Genomic DNA, 13348 nt, shown 5'->3' on the forward strand with positions numbered 1-13348 from the left:
TATTTTTAGTATTAGAAAGTTTAGTATTTTTAGAAAGTTTAATTTTTTAGTTTAGAAAGTTCAGAGAGGTAGAAAGTTTGGTAAGTTTAGAAACGTAAGTTGTACGGACCTAGAGAAATAGAGAGAAATAGAGAGCAGGAGGAAAGTTAACAGAACGAGTCAGAGGAACAAAGTGAAACAACAGTAGCAGTATAGTAAGAAGAGAAGGATGAGGTTGTTGACAGGGAGGTACGTAGTGTTAAGGTGACGAAAAGGAGAAGGAGAACAATCCCACAAAAATGGCGTATGACTTTTTAATTATTTTTTCATTGAAATTAGATCCTAATAATAAGATCTGGTCTTGATTAACTGAGGACAATTTAATTACTGACTTCTCTGATGAAGGTTTTGCATTTCCTTAATAGATATTGACGAGTGCACAACCTCAAGTCCCGTATGTCACGCCAATGCCACTTGTCAGAATCTGCCTGGCTCTTATCTTTGTTCTTGTAACGCTGGCTTCTTTGGAGATGGACAAAATTGCACCTGTAAGCGTAACTAGTACTGGGTAGGCCACTCAAGGAGAGGAGGGTTACGGGGTGTTTTGTGATTCGTTGGAAAATGGAAGTATATATGCTTTAGAGCACGTGTTTAAGTCAGGTGGAGAAAAACAGGAATGCGCGACAGGATTGCGTTACAGAGCGCAGAACAACGTAATCAGTTGGTATTCATTCTCGGAGCTGCGAAATAACTGTGCTTGCAGTTTTGAAGATTTAATAATGATCGATTATGCTGTCGCAAAAAAGTTGGTTCGAATTTATCTTCAACCTAACCAGTAAACGGTTGCTATACTCTCCTTTGCTGAAATTAAGTCCTCGGATAGTTTGGATATCAGCTCTCAGGAAAACCTGATGCTCTGTCTAAATCGCTGAAAAGAGAAGAAATTATTCTCTGCTTGGAAAATATTAAACCAAACGCCAATCCAAGCTGTAAGAACAATAGTTCTACTTAACACAAGAAATTATACAAATAAATTTGATACTTTAATTTGTGGCAGTTTCGTTAAGAAAAACGATCATTAATCACAACAGAGAGAGAACGTTACACCGCTAATTGATCCTGTTACACCACATTGTGGTATAATTCTATGTAATTGCCCTTTTTTTTACAGATAATTTTAATGAGTGTTCCAGTAATCCCTGTTTGAACGGTGGATCATGCACGGATCTAGTGAATGGATTCAATTGCAATTGTCGACCGGGTTACTATGGAAGTCGCTGTCAAAACTGTCAGTATATAAAAAGTGTTTTATTGCAAGTTCTTTTTTTAAAAATTAGGTTGCATGGCCCTCAGACTAAACAAGGACACTAGATGAAGAAAGAAAGGGATAGCAGAGGAACAGGAAAAGGACGATGGGGAGGAAGAGGAGGAGGCGAAGGAGGAGGGAAAGGGCGAAGGAAGCAGGAGAATGAATAGGAGAAGAAGTAGGGCAGAAGCAGGAGCGGAAAGAGAAGTAGGAGGGGTTGTAGACGTAACACGAGGAAAGGAAGGAGCGGGAGCGGAAGGAAAAAGTGCAGCAGGGGTAGCAGCAGGAGAGGTAAAACCTGGAAGAAGGAAGAGGGGCAGACGGAGGAGTAAATGAAGGAGCTGGAGTGGGGGTGGGATGGGCAGGACTTAACAAAGGAAGAGGAAGAGCAGGAATACGACGAAGAGGAGCGGTTGCAGAAGGAGTTGTAGGAGGAGGAGGAGCATTAGTAAGAGGAGAAAGAACGAGGAACAGCTGGTATTGGCCCTGTGTTTGAAGACTCTAGCAGAGGGGACAGAATTGAAGAAGGAGCAAGAGTAGGAGAAGCAAAAGCAAGTGTAGGTGATGGAGCACAAGAGAAGGAGGAGGTGGATGACAACGACGACGTTAAGGTGATGAGGAGAAGGAGGAGGAGAAGGAAGAGAAAGAGGATGACAAGGAGGAAGACTGAGAGGAAGAGCAAAAGGAGGAAGGGGGTGGGTTATGTGGGATAAGCGGAAGGGAACGTGTTGGACGTACCAGCGTAATGTAGCCCTTACCCCTCAAAACGAGCGAGGAGTCTCACTATAAAAACTATAAAAAGCATTAATTGAAGATGGAATATTCGTACTTGTCTAACACACTGTTTTTTGGGGTAATAAAACTATTGTTGATTTCTTTACAGTCAGTAATTGTACTACCATCAAGACCGTAGACAGTCCAGTTACCCACAACACGCTAGTGAGAACACAAGGAGCCTGGATGAAAGACCCGCTAGGAGTCATGGGTAATGACACCATATTCATCCTGGAGAATTACTACTCGAACAAAGTCGAAGAGTATGAAAACATGGAGAAATTCAAAGCAGGCGTGAAGAATAACACGTACACGCTTCCGTACTATCGGGACGGGACGGGCGCGGTGGTATACGGATCGTACGTCTATTACAACAGGTAACAGATCGCACTTGTTAAAACTTTTAACTGACTTATCTTTTTAGATGAACAGATCAAAGGTGCAATTACTAACTACTTATTAACCGAGAGTGACGTCTTCGCGGGAAAATCTCAAACCGAGACCTGGCCGTATTGACCGGGTGATAACTAAAGGTGCTTCGGATTGCATTTAGTTAGCTCATAGGCAGGGTGTGGCCAAAGGTTCATGTTAACAAACCCATGGAGTTTGCATAGAAAATCGCAATACAGTGGAACCCCGCCTTACGGCTACCCCGTTAATACAGCCACCTCATTATTACGGCCACTTTATTCTGGCCCGAACAAAACTGAGCTCACTCAGTCATTTTCTTGTTTAAAGAGCCCCTTTAATACAGCTACCCCGTTAATACTGTCAGATTTTGTGGCCCGTTGGTGACCGGATTAACGGGGTTCCACTGTAGTTCTTGATCAATGCATTCCAAATCAATTTTGCCTTTGTTCTTAGGAGGAACGATGCTGTCGTGGCATTCGTATTTTAATATAACCGTAGGATTACATCTAACTGAATCATACTGATGGATTTCCTGCTTTTTGTCCCTCAAACACAGGGCCAATACCAGGTATATCGACAAGTATAACTTGCTCACCAATAACCTGGAGGCTCAGATCACTCTCAGCGGATACACACCAAGGCAAACCCGCTACCAGTGGGGAGGGTACAGTGGAGTGGACCTGGCTGTTGACGAGCAGGGATTGTGGGTATTATGGGGGAATTCTGGGGATAACCGACGACTGTATGCATCTAAGATTGATGACGACGTCATAGTTCAGAGCTACAGTGTGTCTACGGGTAAGGAAGAATAACGAGCAAACCAAGTATAGCCTCTCACGTGATTTAAACTCTGGAGTCCCACTTTAATACGTTTTCTGTAGTAACCTGCTATGACGGACGAGAGCGATTAAGACAGATTTCGAAAGTCAGGATTTCGGGAAAAACTGTCTTTTGCTTTGTTTCTGTGTATGTGTCTGTCCGGCGAGTTTGTGTTGTCTTGACGACCTCTGATTTATTATAATTAATGATTATATCAACCGGCTGCCTGGCATCGCTAGTCCATATGGTTATTCCAGGCCTCCAGGTATCCTAATTTCATTCCTAATAAAATAATTATTTAATTGTCAAGGCTACACAGAGTGCATAATTTTCTTGTTGGATGTTTTACTGGGTACCATCATGGACTATCAGGTTGCACCCTTTTACTCGTGTTGCCGCGCGGAGTCGCCAAAATAGAGCACAAAGAGAGGTACAGACAAACACAGTGCAACAGAACATGGCATTGCATTGTACGGTATGTCACGCCATGTCAGGCATGTCACGCCACGTCGGCATGTCGGCATGTCACGCCACGGGAATTAAGGCAAGGCAGCACGGCACGTCACGATAAGGCATCGCTTGGCATAGCTTGTTGAAGCATGACATCTCGTATCTTGAAATGGAATAACATAATATAGCATATAGCATGGCTTCATGGCAAAACATTTAAATATCTGGGTTGGCCCTTGTTTGTTTTTTTCTTTGTTTGAAGCAGAACAGATGAGGAATATTGGCAATGCATTTGTGGCCTGTGGAGTGATTTACCTTATCGACCATTACAATCAAAATCCCACTACCATCAACTATGCTTACGACACCAAGACAGGAACACAGTGGAACCCAAACATACAGTTCAAAAACCAGTATGGCTACAATTCCATGGTGGACTACAACCCTAGAGAAAGAATGCTATTCGCTTGGGACAGCAGGCGCCAAGTCACTTACTCTCTCACTTGGAATTGAATCATAAGTTTGTAAACCATCACTCAATGTGAAAATGTTTTCAACAAACCCACTCCAGTCTTCATTGGAACTGGTAACTGAACTGCAAAACTAAGCTATCTAACCATGTATTTTGCACTTCGCTATAGCGTGTGTCCATTGTAACGCAACAGAAAATAAAATCAAAAAACATTCAGTGGATAAAGCCATGAAATTGTGAGATTATAGACGATAAATAAAGAAGACAGTTCTCCAAGTTTAAGTTGTGTGAGTCGTCCCAAAGTTGAGATATTCGTCGAAATGTTCCGCGCAAAATTATAGAGCTTAGTATGGAGCCGCCATGATGGAGGGTCTCCTTAGTCCTCCAATATATGGCGGCCGGAAAATACTCAAAACATCTGGAACTTACTTTGGCTATTTAGACGACTGATTATCTGAACCGAACCAAAAAACACTTACACAAGCACTTTTCCTAATACTTGAACTCCTAAAATAGCTAAAAATCACGAGAAAAGAGTATATGTTTCGACAAACGCGATCTTAACTTCCTGTCACCCACTGCCATAACTACGAAATTCAAAATACGCTGGTTTCCAAACGAAGGACGCTATTGAGCTGGAAAGTTGTAAACAGATACAAATTTAGTACCACTTATGCCTGATGAGGATAAAACCTTTAGTGGCTCTTTAGTTTTGGATTTGAGAATTCGATGACGTCACGTGAACACATTTTAGTGAATAAAGCACATGTGTGTACAAGATATTTTGCTGCGACTTTCTAATAGGTCTAACATTCTGAAACTAGTAATGTCTTAAAGTTTCATTGTAATGCCTTGTCATTCAATAACACGCCATTTCCGAGTTACCCAGTGCCTCTGTTTCAAAACGAGTCTTCCTGCAAAACCTTTCACATGAAAATGAGTTTGTTTTGGATGACACTAAACTTGTAGGCGGAACTCATTTTCATATGAATGGTTTCACGCAGACTCGTTTTGATACAGAGACACTAGGCAACTCAGAAATAGCCTATTGGCCCAGGCAGACGGACAAATGGCTCCTGGGACAGGTCTTTGTACATTATGCTTTTATTCCCCCACTAAAATGCTCCACCTTAATACTATTTTTTTTCAACTAAAATGGTCGGTTTCCTCCCAAAAAGTCACTAAAATGCTCGGTTAATGCTCATACATATGGTTTTTTAAATTTTAAGAATTTTAAACGTTTCAACACAATTAACAGTTTAGAGTGCTGAAGAAAACATACACTTAGTATAACCAGTTAACAACAACGTATGTAATAGTTTTAATACACCCAAAGATAATTCTCTAAATGATCTGTTGTTCTGTTAATCCTTTGTCCCCTTTCAATGATACTTAAGTGAAGAGGCTAAGTTAAGTCTTTATTTTCCCGTAAAAAAAAATTATTTTTATTCCTGTTTTTTTTTGGTGGAAAAAAATATTAATTTTCCGGGAAAATGCAATTAAAATTCTCGAATAATGATTAATGCTCTTGCCTCACTGCAATGCTCGAAAAAATGCTAGCATAATGTACAAAAGTCAATCCTGAGACTGCTCTAGTCGAAAAAATCTACCCGAATCAGTTTTTCTCGAGGAGAGTGGGCACCAGTCGGGCTTGCTGTGCAGCGTTCGACTCATTACACCATATATTCCAAAGATGGTGTTCTATAGTTGAATTGTATAAATAGCCTCCTTTGCTATAGGGGAATCTTTACTTACAATATTTTCCTCATTACCATAAGCGATACAGTTTCTGATGGATCTACAAAGAGATTAATACTGAATATTGAAAGGGCACAGCATGATTAACTGTCCCAAGGAATTTGAGCGGGATGTATTGAATACTTTTTGTGCGACGCGGGTTTAAAAGTTCAACATTTTACAAAGAATGTATGAGCTCATTAGCGCTTTTGCCACGCAGAAATTTTGATGTTTTTGAAAGCCAATTTCTCGTGGAATATTACACCCAAAGGGCCAAAAATTTCACCACTTACTAAGTTTCACAAGCTCTTTAAGTTTTTGTAGTAAAATCGTGTCAAGCGTGATGCCTTCTATGAGCAAAGTCGTATGTTAATGAGGAAAAATGTAAACAATGACGTCAGCAAAGATTAGCCTGTATGCTTACTTTCTATTTGCTGTATGGTTTGACATTTTGTGTTTTGGCTTGTTTTTGTGATCTTTCGCTGTTTTCGTAGATCGTATTGGACACGTAACCACGTAACCTTTTTATAAAATATGTTGATTATTAATAATACCGATGCAAGGGATTACCGCAAAGTGCGGAGTTCCAATAGACAGACCTTTTTAGCTTGGGCGGTTTGTTGCTCCATTTCAGACCATGTGATGATACTCTTGAGAATTCTTGCTTTCAAATTTTCAAGTAGTCTCGTGTCTGTGTATGAATAATTTTTTAGATGACTTAGATGGATAAAAGAACAATTCCCTAGAGACTCTTACTGGGTCCGTAATGGAAAACAAACCGCCCAAGTCAAAAAAGGCTATTTTGCAAATCACGAGCTGTTTATTACAGGATAAATTAAGCGAAGAAAACAGCAGAATCTTTTGATATAGAACATGCAAGACTTTTTTCATTTTGCATAAAACTCAGTGCAAATATTACACCTCACCTACTACTTGACACAATGCTGACAGTTGGTTCTAAATAATGTCTTGATATCTGTTACAATCGGTCACAATGTCAAAATATCTGTTTAACTGTGAGAAATGCGATGAAAATTACGGTCAGTCTTAGACGTTCGAGGGAACTTTGCCTCATTAATGCTGAAATAGTACTGCTAGCAACCAACAAATTTTGAGACATTTTTACAATTTTAATCAATTGGTTTTCCACTCGAATTTCCTGAATTTTAGTCGAAAATTACCTCCTGACGATTGGCCTACTTAGACAGTTTTTGGTGGACTTTATTTGGTTAAGGATCATCGTAAATTTATTCGCCGTTTGGTTTTATTGTTATTTTTTTTCTATTGTGATATGCATATTGGCCTGTCTATCATTTGAAACTGTTACCAGGCGATAATTTTAACTGGATAGTATTTTAAAGTGAGGAAAGTAAATAACATAACATTGCCCAGAAAGAGTTGAAATTTGTTTCTAAGCACATAACCCTTCTTGGAATTCCGGGCACGGATGAGGATAAATTTTTGTAAGGTTGCTTTTTTAATAAGGTATGTATATATAAAGAAATTATCAGCCTTATAAGCTGTAGCTTACGAAATCCTAGATTGTTTTAATCTAGTTTAAAAGAACCATGCTGCTGCTTTTCATTTGACTAAAGGGAAATATGTTATTCACGAATTGTTACATTCTAATAATATATCGGCAAACTAGTCTCCGCGTTTAGTATAAGAATTCCTTACACCTTAAAATTGAAACTATCAGCCTTATAAGCTGTAGCTTACGAAATCCTAGATTGTTTTAATCTAGTTTAAAAGAACCATGCTGCTGCTTTTCATTTGACTAAAGGGAAATATGTTATTCACGAATGGCTACATTCTAATAATATATCGGCAAACTAGTCTCCGCGTTCAGTATAAGAATTCCTTACACCTTAAAATTGAAACTATCAGCCTTATAAGCTGTAGCTTACGAAATCCTAGATTGTTTTAATCTAGTTTAAAAGAACCATGCTGCTACATTTCATTTGACTAAAGGGAAATATGTTATTCACGAATGGTTACATTCTAATAATATATCGGCAAACTAGTCTCCGCGTTTAGTATAAGAATTCCTTACACCTTAAAATTGAAACTATCAGCCTTATAAGCTGTAGCTTACGAAATCCTAGATTGTTTTAATCTAGTTTAAAAGAACCATGCTGCTGCTTTTCATTTGACTAAAGGGAAATATGTTATTCACGAATGGCTACATTCTAATAATATATCGGCAAACTAGTCTCCGCGTTTAGTATAAGAATTCCTTACACCTTAAAATTGAAACTATCAGCCTTATAAGCTGTAGCTTACGAAATCCTAGATTGTTTTAATCTAGTTTAAAAGAACCATGCTGCTGCATTTCATTTGACTAAAGGGAAATATGTTATTCACGAATTGTTACATTCTAATAATATATCGGCAAACTAGTCTCCGCGTTTAGTATAAGAATTCCTTACACCTTAAAATTGAAACTATCAGCCTTATAAGCTGTAGCTTACGAAATCCTAGATTATTTTAATCTAGTTTAAAAGAACCATGCTGCTGCATTTCATTTGACTAAAGGGAAATATGTTATTCACGAATGGCTACATTCTAATAATATATCGGCAAACTAGTCTCCGCGTTTAGTATAAGAATTCCTTACACCTTAAAATTGAAACTATCAGCCTTATAAGCTGTAGCTTACGAAATCCTAGATTGTTTTAATCTAGTTTAAAAGAACCATGCTGCTGCATTTCATTTGACTAAAGGGAAATGTGTTATTCACGAATGGCTACATTCTAATAATATATCGGCAAACTAGTCTCCGCGTTTAGTATAAGAATTCCTTACACCTTAAAATTGAAACTATCAGCCTTATAAGCTGTAGCTTACGAAATCCTAGATTGTTTTAATCTAGTTTAAAAGAACCATGCTGCTGCTTTTCATTTGACTAAAGGGAAATATGTTATTCACGAATGGTTACATTCTAATAATATATCGGCAAACTAGTCTCCGCGTTTAGTATAAGAATTCCTTACACCTTAAAATTGACCGCAAATTAAAAGAACAGACCAATGAGTCTTACCTGTAAAACAAAACCACTGTTGTGATGCTCAATACGTTTCCAGAACGAGTAGAAATCAATTAATATATCTCTCTTAATATATCGTACAAATGCGGCCATGCACCGAAGATTTTATAACTTTCTATTTTTCATTGAGACATCTGCAAAAAGAAATTGTGCCGTATATGTTCAATCATTTTTTTATCGTAACACAAAAGGGTTAATTTTTTTAGTGTTAGTCTGTGAACAGAAAAAACGGCTACAAAAGAATAAAGGAGGTAACAAGCAAGAAAGGATCAAGACTGACATGATACATAGAAGCAATTTGTAAATGAGGAACTTTAAAAATTTGGGCTAAATTTTGGACCTCAAGTTTATATTTTTATGCCTTCTGAGAGCGATTTTAGATTCCTTTACTGTCTCTATGGTTCTTTGACAATGTATCATAGCACCTAATAGTTAGAACAAATGAGATGAATATACATCGCGAACAACCGCGAGGATAACCTTTGATTTAATTTAACCAAATTCATGCTGATTTTGATTAAAATGGTCAAAACTGTTTATTTATTATAAACTGCATGGAATTATCTAGTAAAGTAACTCCCAAGAAATTTTCGGATCAGCTTCCTACCAGAGGCTAACGAAACATTAATATGCAACTTAAACAAATATCCCCCGAATGTATTCCTGTAAGAGCCCTGGTAAACACGTTACATGGCATCGTTACGGCTCTCTGCAGCGCGCGCAACGCAAGCTCTATTACGAGGCGTCACACACTGCAGAGTTCCCAATTTCCATCGCGTGATTTCTGCGCACTTAGCGTGTTGAATCTTAATTGAGCATTTTAACTAGTGCGATCCCTTAGGGCGTGTGAAATGGCCTGGAACACACGTAGTCAAAACAGAGAGCGCTCGGACTCAATATGATGTATTTCACTGAATTATGGTCTAGGTTTATCGGCGTGCATAAACACCAAATAATGTGGAATTATAGACTGAAGTCTTAAGGCCTCTTCACACCAAGAGGCTTCAATTCAGTTGATTATCATTTACAGTAGAATCACGTTATATAACGAGCGCCTTTATAACGAAGTACCCACAGTATCACGAAGGATAGTTATAATCAGTAAGTCCGTTATAATAAACCTCCGTTAGAACGAACAAACTTTCCCAGACCCCTGACAACTCGTCATGAATTGGTTTCACTGCAGTTCTTTTCTGTCGGTAACTTTAGACAAAACGTTGTACGATAATCGTCTCATATTGCTGAAGATTTTTTGCTCTCCTTGTAACAATCTTTTTTATATATGAAAAGATCTGTTACATGGGAATATCTGAAATTTGGCTGAAACTTGCGAAATTTTAAGAATAAACCCGACACTGAGATTATGGAAAGAATTCTTCCTTTCTCTAAACGGCAAAACTAGAAAAAAAAACAAAACAAAACAAAAAAACAAAACAAAAACAAAACAAAACAAAACAGCAACAACAACAACAACAACAAAAAAAAAACAACAAACTAAAATAGCACTGCCGTATGTTCGATGCTATTACATTTCTGCAAGAACTTATGCGTGTCATATGAGGCTGCAGTGTGGCTCCAAAATTACGTCACTGCCATCAAAGTCATGATAGGACAGATAATCTGACATTGCCACGGTATAGAACACTTTGTATTCCTTTAACTAATCTTAGAATGTTTATAAGAATGTTTTTAGCCTAAAATAATATTCAGCCAGGGCCGGAAAAACAATATTCCAATATAATAAAAAGAGTTTAGAGCTAAACAATGCAATGCTACAAATGAGAGACGGACAAGTTTTAAATTTAAATGTTATATACAAACAACCATTTTCAACAGGTCCCGACTCTTCAAACGCTGGATAACGCTATCCAGCCGATAAATGTTAACAAAACAAACCTCGCTATCCACTGGATAGTGATTTATCCGGTGGATAGCGTTGTCCAACTTTCGAACAACACAGATGTTCAACTGATGAAAAATCGAAAATGCAATGAAGTGAAAACTCTCCCATGCAAGGCTACACTTCAGTGCGACCGAGCATGACGTGTTCTCGTGACGATCCCAAAGAGGACATTGCAAAGGAAAAGCCTGAAAAAATGTCCACATATATATATGTATGTATCGATCGAGACGACCTAACATTTAGGTATCTGAAATTTCTGATAATCACGCGGGGCCATTCAATATAGAACTCACGTGTTTATATCGCAACAGTTATGGAAACTACTTAATCTTTTGTTGACCAATTTCCGTTTCCGTTTGCAGTTCCGTTTCCGTAGGCTGTAAAAATTTCAAAAGCTCTAGGATCATGTAATTTCCATATGTATTTGTTGGTACCAAGCACTGTCAATGTACATGTAAAAGCTGAAGCCGAAAGTCTCTTCCTAAAATAAGCCAAGTGACCGTAAGTCAAGAAAAAAAGATTCCGAATATTTCAACGCTTGACGAGACATCTTCAGGTAAACAGTTCATCAATTAAGTTTCGCTGTAAAGATACAAATGCAAATATGATACACTTGAAAACTACTGGAAAACTCCAAGTAACACTCAATGACAAGTTGTTTGCACCGATTCATTCCTCCTTTCTCCGAAATTCGTTATCCTTAATTGTGCAACTGCCTGTACCATAAACCCTTCTGTTATTTAGCCTATCCAAAATAGACCATAGATTTGCAGCCAGCTAGATTGTATTCTTCATTTGCAAACTGTTGCTTCCAGAGAAAATTAACATAATATTTTAAATACAATAGTCAGTCAGCCAGTCAGCCAGTCAGTCAGCCAGCCAGCCAGTCAGTCAGTCAGTCTTTCCGTTTTTCCTATCTTTATACGAATCACTGCAAATCACTGTTGCGTGAAAGAATAACGGCAAAATAGTTGGCGTCTATTGCTCAGTAAATCTCAATTTTATTTGTCAGCAGTGTACCCAAGCAACATGTTGGTAGCCCACAATTGGTTTGTTGTCGTCCTTCTATTCAGCTGGAACATTTCAGAAGCGGGCGAACAAGGAAAGATCATGGAATTTCTGGGAGTGGAAACTCCAGAAAACTGCCCGGAGGGAAGCTACGCACTGAACAAGTGCGACGAACGCTGTGAATGTCGGGATGGCAAGCTAACAAACTGTTACCGGGTGCGTAAAGACTTCATCAAAATGGGCATCAACCAAAGACGGCGTTTTCTCAACGCGTACAAGATGGCGTCGACGCATCCGGCTTTGAAGGGAGACTATTACAGATTGGTCGCTTTTCATATCGCCACCCCAAACGAGCTGCTCCATTTATCACCCTACATATTTTTCCCGTGGCACCGATGGTTCTTGGTTGAGTTCGAGAATCTTCTACGCAGAATCGACTGTCGAATCACTCTTCCGTATTGGAACTGGAGCCGAGTTGCTGACCGATGGTGGAGTGGGTCTGGTGACGAAGACTTCTGGAGCCCTGGCGACCACGGGTTAGGTGGGGATGGAAACCCTTCAGAGTACCAGTGTGTCGAGGACGGGCCTTTTAACAAGGATCAATGGCGTCTGCTCAAGATCACAGGAGGTAGGTGTCTGACAAGGAATTTTAGTTACGTCAGTCTAACCGGGAATCCGGAACATCTCCTCAGAACACTAGCGCTACCACTGGAAATGTTTCTTGAGTTTGAGGAAATAGTCCGTTTGATTTATCATAATGATATTCACCACGTTGTGGGTGGAACGATGTTTACAACAACAGCTTCTAACGCTCCTGAGGTGATCCCTCATCACTCCTTCCTGGACAAGATCTGGCACCAATGGCAGAAAAAAGGAGACGATTACAAGTTTGTTTACTTTCCAAGCATTCCTAACAAGTTGCCCATGCTAGAATACTACGGTTGGCAATGGCTGGATTCAGATAACCTCCCTGGTGGAGTGAAAGTCACGTATGAAGATTAAGAACTACCAAGATGGCAGGCAATCTTTTGGTTGTTCACGTAAAGATTACGTGACAAACCCAGGCAATCTCTCGGCTGGTCACGCAAAGTTTAAGTGACAAGCCCAGGCAATCTCTTGGTTGGTCACGCAAATATTACGTGACAAACCTAAAGATCGTCTCGTCACGTTAGGCTTCTTTAAAAACTGTAGTGGTTACAAAAAGACTAGCAGAGCAAAATAATTTGACAGGGGTTTAGGGATCAGGGCATACAGTGTGGGGTATTTTTATTTTGTTTATGTAATTCTGTTTGATTTCCCAATAAATTATAATGATCCAAAAGTGATATACTGTAGTGGAAAGTTTGCTAGTAACATGATAATCAAATACGATAATCAAATATGATAAATCAAACTAGTGCTGGGCAATCTAATTTGAGTTAGGTAGCCCAAAGAAGGGTGCTT

The 13348-nt window shown here is 38.9% G+C and overlaps 2 protein-coding genes across 4 annotated transcripts in view; both read left to right on the plus strand.

The window, feature by feature from the left end:
* The window catches only part of LOC149117519 (myocilin-like), a 6509-nt gene extending 2054 nt beyond the window's left edge, over positions 1–4455 (plus strand). The window contains exons 5-7 of the mRNA XM_089283301.1: positions 2169–2436; positions 3027–3268; positions 4005–4455. Coding sequence (XP_089139427.1) covers positions 2169–2436; positions 3027–3268; positions 4005–4252 — 758 coding nt within the window. The 3' untranslated portion in view covers positions 4253–4455. The remainder of the gene's footprint in view (positions 1–2168; positions 2437–3026; positions 3269–4004) is intronic.
* A 2769-nt stretch (positions 4456–7224) lies between these two features.
* Positions 7225–13230, plus strand: LOC110060323 (uncharacterized). 3 transcript variants are annotated; one of them, XM_020767083.2, is made up of 2 exons: positions 7225–7433; positions 11910–13230. In XM_020767083.2, exon 2 carries the CDS (start codon positions 11927–11929, stop codon positions 12905–12907), a length of 981 nt encoding a protein of 326 aa, XP_020622742.2. In that variant the 5' UTR covers positions 7225–7433; positions 11910–11926; the 3' UTR covers positions 12908–13230. The 3 variants fall into 3 exon arrangements, with proteins under 3 accessions (XP_020622742.2, XP_020622743.2, XP_089139430.1); XM_020767084.2 differs by having other exon boundaries at positions 11913–13230; XM_089283304.1 differs by lacking the exon at positions 7225–7433 and adding an exon at positions 11288–11453 and having other exon boundaries at positions 11913–13230.
* The last annotated feature ends 118 nt before the right edge of the window (positions 13231–13348 follow it).

This window comes from Orbicella faveolata, unplaced genomic scaffold (genome assembly GCF_042242905.1).
Source record: "Orbicella faveolata isolate gen_17 unplaced genomic scaffold, um_ofav_v1 contig_12, whole genome shotgun sequence".
Taxonomy (NCBI): domain Eukaryota; kingdom Metazoa; phylum Cnidaria; class Anthozoa; order Scleractinia; family Merulinidae; genus Orbicella; species Orbicella faveolata.